The sequence below is a fragment of the Myotis davidii genome, unplaced genomic scaffold (assembly GCF_000327345.1).
Source record: "Myotis davidii unplaced genomic scaffold, ASM32734v1 scaffold42, whole genome shotgun sequence".
In the NCBI taxonomy this organism is placed as follows: Eukaryota; Metazoa; Chordata; class Mammalia; order Chiroptera; family Vespertilionidae; genus Myotis; species Myotis davidii.
This window is the reverse complement of record NW_006294243.1, coordinates 1-15,759: the sequence shown is the minus strand read 5'-3', so window position 1 is coordinate 15,759 and position 15,759 is coordinate 1. Positions and strand designations below refer to the sequence as shown.

At 35.8% G+C, this 15,759-nt stretch overlaps 1 protein-coding gene across 1 annotated transcript in view; it reads left to right on the top strand.

Moving 5' to 3' along the window:
- LOC102766544 (zinc finger protein Rlf) overlaps positions 1 to 12,091 on the top strand; it is a 94,127-nt gene extending 82,036 nt beyond the window's left edge. Inside the window, exons 4-6 of the mRNA XM_006768257.2 lie at positions 7,958 to 8,093; positions 10,590 to 10,792; positions 11,826 to 12,091. Coding sequence (XP_006768320.1) covers positions 7,958 to 8,093; positions 10,590 to 10,792; positions 11,826 to 11,969 — 483 coding nt within the window. The 3' untranslated portion in view covers positions 11,970 to 12,091. The remainder of the gene's footprint in view (positions 1 to 7,957; positions 8,094 to 10,589; positions 10,793 to 11,825) is intronic.
- The last annotated feature ends 3,668 nt before the right edge of the window (positions 12,092 to 15,759 follow it).

Genomic DNA, 15,759 nt, shown 5'->3' with positions numbered 1-15,759 from the left:
TGCTCTTGACTGGAATCGACCCTGGGCCCTTGGATCCCCAAGGCCAACACTCTATCCACTGAGCCAAACTGGTGCTGGTGAGAGAGCCAAATTTTTTAAACTTAAATTATATAGGTAGGTACATTGTTATTAACTTAATTAGGGTACTGCTAAGGCTGTGGAAGAGCCACACTCAAGGGGCTAAAGAGCCGCATGTGGCTCGTGAGCCACAGTTTGCCAACCATGGTTCTAGGGTAAAGGAAACTAAGGAGAAAATAAATAAAATAAAACTACATCAAAATAAAAAAGATCTGCACAGCAAAAAAAACCATCAACAAAACAAAAAGGGAGCCCAGTGTATGGAAAAACATATTTGGCAATGATACATTTGATAAAGGGTCAATATCTAAAACATATATAAGGAGCTCATATAACTTAACAAAAGGAAGACAATCTAATTAAAAAAACGGGCAAAGGTCCCAAATAGACACTTCTCCAAAGTGGACATACAGGTGGCTAAGAGACATGAGAAAATGCTTAAAGTCATTGATCATCAGACAGATGCAAATTAAAACAACAATGAGGTATTACCTCACACTTGTTGGAATGGCTACCATCAACAAATCAACAAGTGACAAGTGCTGGCAAGGATGTGGAGAAAAGGGAACCCTAGTCCAATGCTGGTAATGCAGACTAGTGCAGTCATTATGGAAAACAATATGGAGTTACCTCAAAAAATTTAAAATGGAACTTCCATTTGACCCAGTGATCCCACTTCTAGGAATATATACTAAGAAATGTGAAACTTCAATCAGAAAGAATGTATGCACCCCTATATTCATAGCAGCACAATTTATAATAGCTAAGATCTGGAAACAACCCAAGTGCCCATCAGTAGACGAGTAGATTAAAAAGTTATGGTACATTTACACCATAAATGTCATGTAATGTCTGACATGACATTAGGATCAACAGAATGGAGTACTCTGTAGCAGTAAAAACGAAGAATCTCTTACCCTTTGAGACAACATGGAGTGCTGGGGTCCAACCCCAGCAGGTCCAGGGGTCCCCAAAGGTGTGGACGGAGTCGGCGAAGAAGGAATGACACGGAGACAGCGTTTAGTTGATCAGCAGCCTAGCCAGGATCTCTAGCCAAGTTCTGGTCAGGATCTCCAGTGAAGTTCTGGTTAGGATCTCCAGGCAGGTTCTGTGTCCATGTTCTCTTGCTAGGTTCTCCAGCCAGGTTCTGGACGGAGTCAGCAAAGAAGGAATGACACAGGGTCAGCGTTCAGTTGATCAGCATGGTTGGGTTCTCTTGCCTGGTTCTATTGCCAGGTTCTTCAGCCAGGTTCTATCCAGGTTCTCCTGCCAAGTTCAGTCACCAGGTTCTAGTCAGGTTCTCTTGCCATGTTCTATCCAGGTTCTGTAGCCAGGTTCTGTCTCTAGGTTCTTCAGCCAGGTTCTCTCGCTAGGTTCTGTCTCTAGGTTCTGTGTCCTGTTGTTACATCTGTATTTATACCAGTTGATTCCAATCCTATCAATCTCTATTCCAAAGATAAGGGCGTTTCTTATCTCCATTCCAGGAAGTAAAGATTTAAGCGTGATTGTTTGTAGTTAAAGTGATTACCCACCTGGCACTTAGTTAAGGGGTTTTATCCCCTCGCTTACTTCAGGGAAAAATCCCTACCAGGGGAAACAACCTTTCTCGGAGAGGTGACCTTGGTTAAAACACATAGCGCTAAGGGGAGCAAACATATTAAGAACAGTGTGCTATATACGCCAGGTCCCTTGAAACATATGCTGTGCAGATGTTTCTTTCCTGCAGCGACTGTGTCAAGCAGCAAGGATGGACTGGCTCCCGGCAATAGAGGGACCTGGAGTGTATCATGCTACATGAAATAAGTCAGAGAAAAACAAGTATCCCATGATCTCACTCATATGTGGAAACTGATGAACAAAATAGATTCAGAGACATGGAAAGATGGAACAGAATGCAGAATCTTGGAGGGAAGGCAGGGGAGGGTAGGTGGGTGCGAGGTTATCAACCAAAGACCTGTATGCATATATGCATAACCCATGGACACAGACACAAGGATGGTAAAGGCCTGGGGGGGGGGCGGGGGAGGCTGCAATGGGGGGGGGGGGTCAAAGGGGGCAAAAAGTGGACACATGAAATACTTTCAACAATATTTAAAATAAATACACAAAGAAACAAACTTGAGACATTTAAGCTTAAGGAACCAAGTGCAAGCCTCCAAAAGATAGGGCTGTCAGCATCAATAAGTTCTATCTTTCTGGAAAGGTCAATGTACATGGATCAACAGTCTTCTAAAAGAGACTACTACACCTACACAGTGTGCATTAATAGTTGTTTATACCAATCATAAAGATCTTACATTCTGAACATCTTGCAAAGTCTTGTATTGTCAGGAGTAGGCATGTAATTGCCAAAAAAAAATCAATGATAGGATTAACAGTTTGAAACTATCTCCGAAAGCACATAGGGATCAGTGAAGCATTCACTAATCACTGAAAGCTGGTTTTGTAGAGTGTCCTAATACATAACAACTAGAATTTTAGCATGGTTGTGCTTGGAATAGTTTATATTTCACCAGATAAAAATATTAGTTCATAGAAAATTTATCTTTAAAGAACTGTAGAGGGCAGTAATTCCAATCTAATTTTTAAATAAATGATGAAACCAAGGAGCAGAGAGATTCATTTGTTTATCTATTTATCAACATTTATTGGAGATTAAGTAACTTGCCCAATTTGTAGCATAGCCAGTAGTCACTTGTCCTCTTGACTGACTCTGCCGCTCTTTCTGCTGAATCAGATTTTGTATTTATTTCTCTGTGTAGGAATCTTTGCTGAAATCTTGCGTACACCTTAATTCTGCTTCAGGTTTGTCTTACAAGTTAGAACTATAACAATAGTACTTCTCTGTTGGCCATATGATTTCATTACTTATTTAAAAATGTTAATGGGTGCATGTGCTTTCATTAGAATAGCAACTACAAATTAATTTTGAAATTTGACTATGCTCTCAGTTGATGGTTTTACAATATTTATGATTGTCTTTCCCCTTAGATAAAACTCTGATTGCAAATTTAAGTAAAATGTTTTTTACCTAAATTTTAAAAAAATATGTAATTATGTTTATTAAATAGGTAACCAATTACATAATTTAAATAATCTTTTTTTTCAACTCTTATAAGGGATATGTTAAATAGTTCAGTAAGTACATGATTCTAGTTATTTTAAAAAATCAAATATGTCTAAGTGCTAGGTATTTATGGAATTTTTATAATTTCAAGACTGGGAATCATCTTAGAAATTGTTTAATACAATAATTCCTTACTTTACATAACAGAAAATTAAGCTCCAATGTAGTTGAGGTTTTCAGAAGTAGAACAAGGACCTACACTCAACCCAGCATTCTTTAAAACCTTCTCAAAACTGCCTTATTGGGGAGAGGGAGAAACTTTAATGTGGTTATCTGAGTGAATGCAGATAAAAGCCCAGAAAAGAGGATAAGCCTATAGAAGTGGCAAGGAGTACGCAGACCAGGACATTAGGATCAACAGAAGAAGTTGAGTTTTATATTTGATTCCAAACACAAATATAAATACAAGTAATACCAAAACCAGGAATTTCCAGACTTGTGGTATCTTACCCATGTAGGATTGTGGAAAGATAGTTAGGAAAGGATTTAGATAGGTTCATACGAAGTTGTAGGAGAAAGAGCGTGCTATGAGAAAAAGCATAGGCAAGAAAGTACAAGATGAGTTTGAGAGACATGGAATACACCAGATTAGACAAAGAAGTATTTCATGATGTGTAATAAATGAATGAGTAGGTGGGTAAGTCCAGAGGTCATGAAGTTGTGGCGTTACGACTTCCATCCTGTGATAAGTTGGCGAAGGGTTCAGATCAAGTATGCAGAATAGCCAGCACACTGAGTTCAGCAAAGTGGGAACGAGTTCATGGAAGAAAAATCTTCTAAAATAAAACATTAAGCCCACGCCACATAAATTCCAAAAGAAGAGTGAGGGAAGGAGTTGTGTTTTCTCTCTAATTTTGCTGTGACATAAGGTTGAATAAAAGTTTTTGAGGGAATTATATGGGGTGGACAAAAGTGGGTCTACAGTTTTGAGTTCATGAAATAGTTTATTCTTGTCTTATTTATTGTCTTTTTCTACATGAACAACTGTTAATCTACGTTTGCCCACCTCTGTATTTAGGACAGTGCAGTGGTATTAATGACAATAGACAGATGACTTAGTAAAGGATTAGGTTAATATGCAGGTCTAAATCTTTAATTAAGTAAACGTTCTAAAACACACACCACAATATGTACATATATTTTAAGAAAGATAAGTTGTGAATTCTGTAGTGATTTTGGTGCTTCCTTTTTCACTTTAAAGGCTTTTACTAGTAGACTGAATACCATCTAGAAAAGCCACCATAGTATTTAAGGAAGCAGGAGCCCAAACATACTTACAAACTTACTCGTTTTTTTTCATCCTGTGTCTTACTTACTTATTTAGATATTATGCAAGAATGATTCATTTTATATTTTTAAATTTATCTTTATTGTTTGAAAGTATTATAGATACCCCCCCCCTCCCCACTGACCCTTTCCACCCCACTTGTTCCCCACCCCTCTCTTTCCAGGCCTACCATGCCTGTGTCTTTTTAATCCTCACCTGAGGATATTTTTTCCATTGATTTTTTTTTTTTTAAGAGAGAGAGTGGAATGAAGAAGGAGAGACAGAGAAACCCTGATGTGAGAGAGACACATCAATTGATTGCCTCCAGCATGCACTCCCCTCCCCCGCACCATGGTCAGGAGCCTGCAACCGAGGTACATGCCCTTGGCTGGATCGAACTCGGGGGCCCTTCAGTCTGTGGGCCAACGCTCTATCCACTGAGCCAAACAGGCTAGCGCCAGGCCTGTGTCTTTAATAGAACAGAATGTTTATTTAATCGTTATTGCCTATCCTGAGCTATTTCTCATAGAAGTGGTCTCCAAAATACAGTGTACTTGATTCAAGAAGTGCACACACACAAAAAAACTTGTATTTATAATTTTTATCTTAGGAAAATGAACATAAGCTAATTTGCTAATTTTTAATAGAAGAGTTGATGGAATGTAGGTATATAACTTATAGTATGGATATTTGTGAAAGTAGACACTAATTGTATGAGGTGCAATAAAAAAAATGTGCCAAAATTGACTGTGGGATAAAGGTTGTTAGATTTACAGATAGATCATCAGGGCTTTCCCCTAGAAATTTCGACTCAGTAGGTTTCAACTGGGGCCTGGGAATCTGTTACTTAACAAGACCTCCAAGTGTTTCTTATTTTCAGCCAAGTTTAGGAAGACCTGCTTTCCCATATCTTGACTTTGGCCTAAGTGCAGTTCAAATATTAATGGCTGTATGATTGGTGCCTCACTTACCCTAATACAGCTAGAAAGATGGGTTGTCCAAGGGCTTAGCAGCTAAGCTACAGCTCACCTTATTTCTTGTGCTTTGATTGGACCAAAAGCCAGCTTGAATTTTAGAGGCACCAATATTGTGTCTAGTGTAATTTAGGATTTTGTTTACCTTGATGTTTGAAATTGATGACTGTTTTCAACCATGAAGCTGCTGCCACAGGTCATTACTATCTTCCATGTATTAAAAAAAGCATGTATTTTTTTTAATGCTCTAACATGCTGTCACATGGAAATCTAGAAATAAATTTTATGTTGAGGCAATTGGGTGTCCTAAAATAAAATATTTATTCAAAATGTTAAAAAATATAGAAGAAATAATAGCTAGCATTTATTAGGTGTTTGCCATATACCAGGTACTATACCAAGCACTTTTCAATACAGTTTATTATTTAATCCTCACAACAATCCTACGAAGGAGGTGTTTTTACTATTCTTTTTGCAGAGGAGTTCACTGAAGTAGCACAGACAGGTTAAGGAAAAGTAACTTGCCCATTGTTTATAGGGATTTTGTTTGTTTGCTTGTTTGCTCATTTTAATTTGGGAATGTCCTAAATGACTTTTAGGTGAACTTATTTTCTTCGACTTTTTTGACTGAATGATTCTTTATCTTGAAATCTGATTTCTTCTATTGCCTCATTCTCTTATAAAACAAAACCTCTTATATATTTTAACAAGGAATATGAAGTAACATATAGATCTCACTTTGGAACATTCAAATGATGAAAAAATATGACAATTTAATAAAAGCAAAGTTTATTGTCACTTTGAGTATGTAGCTTAGTGATTTATCTGGGAATTAATATCTATGACTATACATACAGGGGTGGGCAAAAGTAGATTTACAGTTGTAATACAAATAAGTAACACAATAATTAATAAAACAACAATAAAATCTGTGTTTCACATACTCAACAACTGTAAAGCTACTATTGCCCACCCCTGGATATTGTTTTATCCTGAAGCTTTGTTTTATAACTGTTACTAATTTTTTAATGTCTGGGGATTTTTTTTTTTTTGGAGCATGGAAAGAAATTCTGGCAATTGTTTGTTTTAATTGATGCACAATTTATTAAAATTTTTAACATTGCCAGTTTTAACATCTAGTTTTTTCTTAAGCTCAATTTATGCATTTAAAAAATAAATTTATTTTTATTTATTTTTTTTACAGATACGTAGATTTTATTTTACAAAAGTGGGATAATTGGGAACACATATTTCTGCAACTTGCTTTTCTCACCGTGGACATTTCTCAAGTCAGAAATACAATCTACCTCATTATTTTTTTTTTATTTTGTTTTATTGCTTAAAGTATTACAAAGAGTATTACATATGTCTCCTTTTTTTCCCCCCTTTATCTTCCCCTGGCCTCCCCTACCCGCCAGTGTCTTATTAACTCCACGAAGCTTCAGTTAATCTCTTTAAATTACCAAATTAAATACCCTGAAACATTTTAAAACACAACAATGGACAAAGTAAAATAAATCAGAAAGCATAATCAAAACGAAAAGCATAATCAAACAATTAAATATTGTAAATCTAAATCTAATAAATCAAATTTATAAATTCAGTAAACCAAGTTCTCCTAAACATTAAACATTGCTTACTAACTTAACTTGTTACATAATTCATATTATAATCACAAATATGAGATAATAGATTCTCTAAAAACATTTCAAATATCTTAAAAAACAACAACAGAATATGCATAAACAAATTATCAACTAATGCCCAACTTACCAATACATTTTTATCTTAAACCAAATGCAAAGTCTTCATACTGGCATTATAGGTCCAATTCATTCCTTAAGCCTGCCATTTTTCGTCCCAAGACTACAAATGTACTTGCACAACAAAGTAGAATAGAATTTTCATCTTTCAACCTGTACCACAACTAGGATAATACATTTGGGATTGGGCAGGGCACCTATGTGTACTTGTCAACCAGAGTCTGCATTGGACCCTTCTACCCTTCTTATTGTCAGGCTTTTGCTTGCCCTTGTTAACAGAAACCTTGTGAGCCCTCACGTAAATTTAAGTAAGCATTTAAGTTTTACATTTTTGCAACCTGGTTCTTTTCCTAGAAATGATGCATCCTGTGTTTCCATTTGGTTTTTGCAACCTGGTGGTTTTCCTAGAAATGATGCATCCATTAAGTTTTTTTCTTACATTTTAGCAATGCGATTTTCTTCCTAGAAATAATTCACTCTTTAAGTTTTTTCCTTAGGTTACACTTCATCCCCATTATAATGGGATTTCCTAAGTCCAGTTATGTACAAACTGTGTAACCTTTGCCATTAAAGTTAACTTGTATATTAATGGGTTTTGACACCCTACATAGGTTACTTAACAACCCTTTCTCTTTTATAATATAATAACTGCCTCATTGGCCATCAGTCATTTTATTCACAATAATGATCAAGTTTAATTTTTAACCCCTTTAAATTCATAAAGCGAAAAATGATTTTTCTCTCCTAGGAATGCCAGAATCACCTCCGCAGATATGGAAATGTGAATCTGGAACTGGTGACTCGAATCATTAGAGATGGTGGCCCATGGGAAGATCCAGTGTTGCAAGCTGTTCTTAAAGCCCAGCCAGCATCTCAAGAGATAGGTACTTCAGGAAACTCAAAATCAAAACCAACATTTGTGAGAAGCAAACACAATTTCATTATCTCACTAGAGCAGTATTAGTGATTTTTCTTTATTTTATAATATTGAGTAAGAATTATGTATTTTTATATGAAATGTGTTTAATTTGTTGTACTAACATGCCCTAAGAGTGATTTTTGACACTAGACTTGGATACATTTATTTCTAGTAATTTCCCATTCTAATGGGAATTAATATATTTACTGTCCAGATGTTACTTCCAGAGAGTTCATTTGCTTTTGTCACTGCAGTTATAGTTTAAATATCTATTTAAGTTGCCAAACCCTTTTAAAACAAAACATCCTGCTTAAGCACTTGAGATCTCCCTTATACAGAAGCAGCTGTGAGAGCTATAACTCATCCAATTTTTATCACTATTACTGTATATCCCACACCTAGCCCAGTGCCTGGTAGAGAGTAGGTGCTTAATATATGCTGATTGAATGAATGACCACATGATGACTGTATAAGTGAATGAGTGACTAAATTTCAATTCCGAATACTGTAGAGCAGTATTTCCCACACTTTATCCATTAATAGAAGTTATTATCCCTTTACCGCCTGCATACTTCTTTGACATCACCTCCTCTTAAACCTAGATGTACCGTGGTTCCTGTGGGCCAGAATTTTCTTTTGAGGAAGGAGGCTCTGTCAACTGCTTCTCACATATTCCTAAGCCACAGCTGATCACCAAAGCTTAGAATGTAGAGCTGAGCAGTAGTGAATAAACACAAAACTGTGAAAAACATTTGAATGTATGGAGAGGGCTTAAGGAGTACAATTTTAAGATTGCCAAAAGGAAAAGACAAGAACTCCTAGCTCTGGAACAATTCAGACCTTGGTCTGGTGAGAAAGACACTTCATACCACAGATTGTGCTCTGTGGGTTAGGATCTGTCCATTTGTCCCAGGTTAAGGGGTGAGGGTAGGGGTGGGTTGTGGGTAGAGTTGAGTGGAGAAGGAGCTGTGATTCTTGGGCTTAAGAGCAAGCCAACCCAGATACAAGTGTGGAGGCCAGTGACAGAGATGTGAGAGAAGATGAAAGTAAGGCCAGAAGAAGTAGTGCAAAGCAGTGGGATGAGATGGGAGATAAGACAAAATAGGAGGAAAGGGCTGAAATATATATGTGACAGTGTTATATACCCAAGGGATACAAATGAGACAAACTTGATATGAGGGTCTGGAAAAGGAATAAAAGAACGAAAGCAGCTGGAACTGAGGAGGAAGAGTTGGATGGCTGAGGAAAGGTAGAGTCAAATACAGATAAGGCAAAGGTGACAAGCTGAAGGAAACTGAGGAGACTAGGGAATGAGGCAAGAGCCGGGTAGGAGATAGACAAGACAGAGCTTCCAAAGGAGTGAAAAGTTAGGGCTTTTAGGAGAGCTTTTAGGCTTCTCTGAGTAGGAGCAAGAACAAACATGAGTTGCTTTGAAGTCTGATGGCCTTAATATATGTATATATAGTTCTTCACACATAGTCCTTTAATACTTACAGTGACATAACTCACTCTGGGAAAAGCTGCTCTAGAGCCTCATTAATATGAATGACTCTTCTCTGGTTGGTGATCATTAGGGTAAAAACTAGTGTGAGGTTTATCTTTGTATTAAGTGAACAGATGAGTGTCTATTGATTATATGTTGGAAACAGAACTGCAAGGCAAATGTTGGCACCCAAATAAAACATCACTCATAAGTATTTTAGAAGCTAATGATTAAACACATAACTAATGAAAATACTTGGGGTCCAATAGGATCTATGTGTTCTAGTTCCTGCTTTGCCACTTAACTTTTGTCTTTGGGCAAGTCATTTGACCTCTCTGAGACTCAGTTTTGTGATCTGTAAAACAAATACTATGATAACTATCATAAGGATGTTTTTAGGTCTAAATAAACTTAGTAGATAAAGGTGTTTGCATACTTTTTAATTGTGTAAAACCAAGTATTTGTTAGTAATTATTCTTAGTGATACATGAGCACATATTAATAAGCATTCCTTTTGGCTTAATCTTATGTTCACAAGTAATAAAATATATTTCATGATTTAACTTTTTCATTCAGATTTATTTCTCTATAATTAATCAGTAATGAAAATATTGAGCACTAAGATCAGAGTACATAATCTTAGACTAGAAATTACATACCCCATGTTATTTGAAACATTTTAACATATTAGTGAACTGAAAAATAAATATTTCAGGTTTTTGACTTTTTAGACTGAGAAGAAATCAACAGGTATTTCTTGAGCACTGTTTTGTTATCACTTTTATTTCCATTTTTCCAATCATATAATTGTATATCTTTTTTCACAAATAAACTCTTACTAAGAAAATGCTATTTAATTAAATAACTAGTTAATCTAATTAAATGCCACACGTTAGTGATAATGTTTCAAGCAACAATCAAGAGTTTGAGAGAATCCTTTCTTGAAAGTAATACGAGTCTGTTCTCTATTTAATACAGTGAACAAATACTTAAGTTCGGAAAATCCACTGTTCTTTGAACTACGTGCCAGATACCTAATTGCTTGTGAACGCATACCCGAAGCAATGGCTCTTATTAAATCTTGTATAAATCACCCAGAAATCAGCAAAGATTTGTATTTCCATCAAGCACTCTTCACATGTCTATTTATGTCACCTGTAGAAGAACAGCTATTCCGGGAGGTATTGTTTAAGATTTTGTTTGTTTGTCTATCATCATTTTAACCTTATAATAAAAAACAGGAAAAAATATAGCCGAATCTTGTTAAATTCCTTTTTATAGTAATACCAAAGGTTTTCAGATTAAATTATTTAGATGTGTTTTCTTTAACACCATTCTTTAAGCTCATGTTAAATTAGACCAGTGGTTGGCAAACTGTGGCTCCCGAGCCACATGCGGCTCTTTGGCCCCTTGAGTGTGGCTCTTCCACAAAATACCACGTGTGAGTGCACATGTACAGTGCAACTGAAACTTCATGGACCATGCCCAGAAGTCGGTATTTTGTGGAAGAGCCACACACAAGGGGCCAAAGAGCTACATGTGGCTCGTGAGCCACAGTTTGCCGACTACTGAAAAATCTGATATTAACAAATGATGAAATTAACAAAACATTAATAAGCTTCATTTTATTCATTTTAATCCTCACCCAGGGATATATTTATTGATTTTTAGAAGAAAGTAAGGGGGAGAGAAAGAAACACTGATGTGAGTGAAAAATATGGGTCAGTTGCCTTCCAACCAGGGATCGAAACTACAACCTAGGTATGTTCCCTGACCAGGAATTGAACCCACCACCTTTTGGTGTATACGTCAACCAACTCAGCCACATAGCCAGGACAGCGATAAGCATTATTTATGTTGAGTTTCGGGTGTGACAGAGGTCAAATAAAAACTGAGAACCATTATGATTTTGCCTTTTAAATAAAATATTTAAAAATTAGAATTTTCATGGGTTTTTTTTCAAGATGAAAGAATCTTTTCCTAATATGGATCCTACCTACCTATAAGTTATAAACATTAATGAGATTAAAAGTAACTGTAAACTATAGGTGCTATATAGTAAAAATATGAAGCTATGAAAAATTTTCTGTACAATTCATCGTCTTTGTAGAAGAAAACTAAACATCTAATTTCTTCTGAAAGTTTAAACACTTATTGTAACTAGCTTTTAGATATTTTTAATGACATGAACTAATTTTTCTTTTCCTCTTATAGCATTTATTGAAAACTGATTGTAAGAGTGGAATTGATATCATCTGTAACACTGAAAAAGAAGGCAAGACTATGTTAGCCTTGCAACTCTGTGAATCTTTTCTTATTTCACAGCTCCAGAATGGGGATATGTATTGTATCTGGTAAGTGTTCCTAATATAGAAATTAAAGTAAGACGGGGAACAGAAAAATTGGTTAGCAGAGTTTGGACTTTATATATTTTTTAAAAGTTATGTGAAAATGTTAAGCAAGAAGCAATGATGCCTAAAGATTAAAAAAGAAATGATCAGGTACTAGTAATTGATATTGTAAATGTTTAAGGTATGTGTTATAATGAAACAATCATGTTTTAAATTAAATTTGGAGTGTTAGCTTGTTTGTTTTTTAATTTAAGACAGTTTTTTAGAGCAGTTTTAATTAACAGCAAGACTGAAAGGGAGGCACAGACATTTTCCATATACCCCCTGCTCCCACACATATATCAATATCACTCACCAGAATGGTACATTTTTTATCAAGGATGAATCTCCACTGATTCATTATAATCACCCAAAGTTGACAGTTCACTCTCGGTGTTATATATTCTATGGGTTAAACAAACATGTAATTACATATCTATCATTGTAGTATCATACAGAGTATTTTCACTGCCCTACAAATCTTCTGAGCTCTAACTCATCTCTCTCTGATCCCCACCTCTGGAAAGCACTGATCTTTTTACTGTCTTCATAGTTTTGCCTTTTCAGAGTATCACCTAGTTGGGATCATACATGTAGTCTTCTCAGAATGGCTTTACCTTAGTACTATATATTTACGGTTCCTCCATGTCTTTTCATCGTTTGATAGCTCATTAGTGCGAAATAATATTCCCTTGTCTGATGTACCACAGTTTATTTATCTATTCACATACTGAAGGACATCTTGGTTGTTTCCAAGTTTTGTCAGTTATGAATAAAGCTGCTATAAACGATCTGTGTGCAGGTTTTTTTGTGTGGACATGTTTGCAACTACTTCGGGTAAAAATACCAAGGAGCACTATTGCTGGAACATATGATAAGAGTATGGTCTAGTTTTATAAGATACAGCCAAACTGTCTTCCAAAATGGCTGTACCATTTCTTATTCCCACCAGGAATTTATGAAAATTCCTGTTGCTCATCTTCACCAGTATTTGTGGTCAGGGTTCCAGATTTTGGCCCTGCTAATAGGTGTACAGTAGCATCTCGTTGTTTCAATTTGCATTTCCCTGATGTCATATGATGTGGAGCATCTTTTTATAATCTTTCTTGCCATCTGTATATCTTCTTTGGTGAGGTGTCTGTCCATTAAGATTTTTGGCCCATTTTTTCACTCAAGTTGCTTGTTTTCTTATTGTTGAGTTTTAAGAGTTCTTTGTATATTGTAGATAATAGTCATTTATCAGATGTCTTTTATAAATGTTTTCTCCCAGTCTGTGTCTTGTCTTTTAATTTTTTTGATATTGTCTTTTACAGAGAAGAGGTTTTTAATTTTAATGAAATTTTATTTCTTTCATGAACCATGTTTTTGGTGTTTTGTCCAAAATGGTATCACCATACCCAAGTCATCTAAGTATTAGTCTATCTTATACTCTAGAAGTTTTATAATTTTGCATTTTATGTTTAGGTATGTGGTCCATTTTGAGTTACTATTCATGAAAGTTATAAGGTCTGTGTCTAGATTCATTATTTTTCATGTGGATGTCCAGTTCTAGCATCATCTGTTGAAGAGACTACCTTTGCTCCATTGTATTGCCTTTGTTCCTTTGTTTAAGATCAATTGACTATATTTATGTGGGTCTAGGTCAGGGCTCTGTATTCTGTTCCAGTGATCTATTTATTCTTTCACAATACAACAGTGTCCTCATTACTTTAGCTTTATAGTAAAACTTGAAGATAGATAGATTAATCCTCCAACTTTGCTATTCTTCAATTTTATTTTGGCTATTCTGGATCTTTTGCTTCTCCATATAAACTTTAGAATCAGTTTGTCAATATCTATAAAATGACCTGCTGGGATTTTGATCGAGATTGCATTAAATCTAGAGATCAAGTTGGGAACAACAAACATTTTGATAATACTGTGTCTTTCTATTCTGGAAATATCTCTCCTTTTATTTAGTTGATTAAATTCACCTGAGCTGTGTAGTTTTCCTTACAAATTTTGTGCATATTTGTTTAATTTTTAACTAAGTATTTTGTTTCTTAGGTACTAATGTAAATGGTATTGTGTATTAGTTTAAAAAAAACATTTTAAGAATTACTTAAAAGTTATTAGTAGGATATATAACTTAGAACGTATTATGAGTGTTTTTAGGACCTACTCTTAGAGTAGTGTTAGGTGAAACCATGAATAATTATTATAAAAGATTCTAATAACTTCTGTCCCACTCCCTCAACACACATACACACAAACTTTATCACTTTGACATTTCATTGATTTTGAAGGAAAAACTAGATTTCATTTGCTAAATGTAATAATCTGAAATGATATGGGCTATAAACATTTTTTTATCAATGTTTTTGAATTTTAAATATTTAAAACAGTAGCTCAAAGGGGGATTTAAGCTAAACTCATTTAATATTCTGTTTTACAGATTAAAATCTTCAGAATAAAAGATAAATAGGTCATTAGTAACAGAACTGGGTCTAAAAACTAGTGGATTATCTTCTAGGAGAGAATACTTTAGTTAGATTATGTAAGTTTTTATTCAAAAGTTTTCCTGGTAAGTTGGAATTTCAGATACACTTAAGTATCATTTCTTGATAAGCAGTATTCCAAAACAGAATATAGTCCTATTATAGTAGACTAGAGGCCTGTTGCATGAAAAGATTCATGCAATAGGCCTTCCCTTCCCCTGGCTGCCAGCACCGGTTTTCCTCCAGCACCCGGGACCCAGGCCTTGGCTCTGGCCGGAGCTGCCTTCAAAGCCTTCGCTGCTCCGGCCGAAGCCACCTTCAGTCTTTGCTCCACAGCTTTGGGCCGCATGCAAATTAACTGCCATCTTTGTTGGCGGTTAATTTGCATACTGTGCTGATTAGCCAATGGGAGTCGTAGCGAAGGTACGGTCAATTACCCTCTTTGTCTATTATTAGACAGGATTAGAGGCCCGATGCACAAAATACATGCAAGGGGCTTGGCCCTTGCAGCTGCAGTGGCTGCCTTGGCCCTCACAGCCCTTGCTTCTTCCAGAAGATCATCCGGAAGGATGTCCAGAAGATCGTTGGGCTGTCCAGTCTTATTAGTATGTTAAGTTTTTATTATTATAGATTGCTTCCTATGAGGATAGGCATGTTCTTTGCCCTTGGCTGTATTAAATTATCCAAACAGGATGTCTTCAGTCTTTTCATATTGTTAAGTAAATTGGAATTGTGTAAACAGCAACAAAGAGGAAAACATTTTACTTATTTTCTTGGCTAACCAATTTCTACCCTTTAAGGAAGGAAATTAAAAATAGAACAGTGCCTATCCTTCCCACTCCTGGACGTTATCACCCTCCAAGAATAGAGCTGCGAAATGCAACTCCTAGCTGCCTAACTGGAAAGGAGTCTTTAGCCTGCTTCTTGGTCCTTTCTTCTGAGTAGGCTGAGTTCTCATAGTTTGCCCTCATTTCTTCTACCTCTCCTCTATTTTTTTTATTGTCTGAAGTTTTACATATGTCTCCTTTTTTCCTCAATTGACCTTCCCCCACACCCATGCCCCAACCGCCCCAGTGTCTGTGTTCATTGGTTATGCTAATATGCATGCACATAAGTCCTTTAGTTGCTCTCTAACCGCCCTCCCCTACCATTTGTCTTTAGATTGATTATTCTTGTTCATCAAATTATGTTGATCATTATACCCCACTTGTGAGTGAGACCGTGTGATATTTATCTTTCTCCAACTGTTTAATTTCACTTAGCATAATGCTCTCCAGTTCC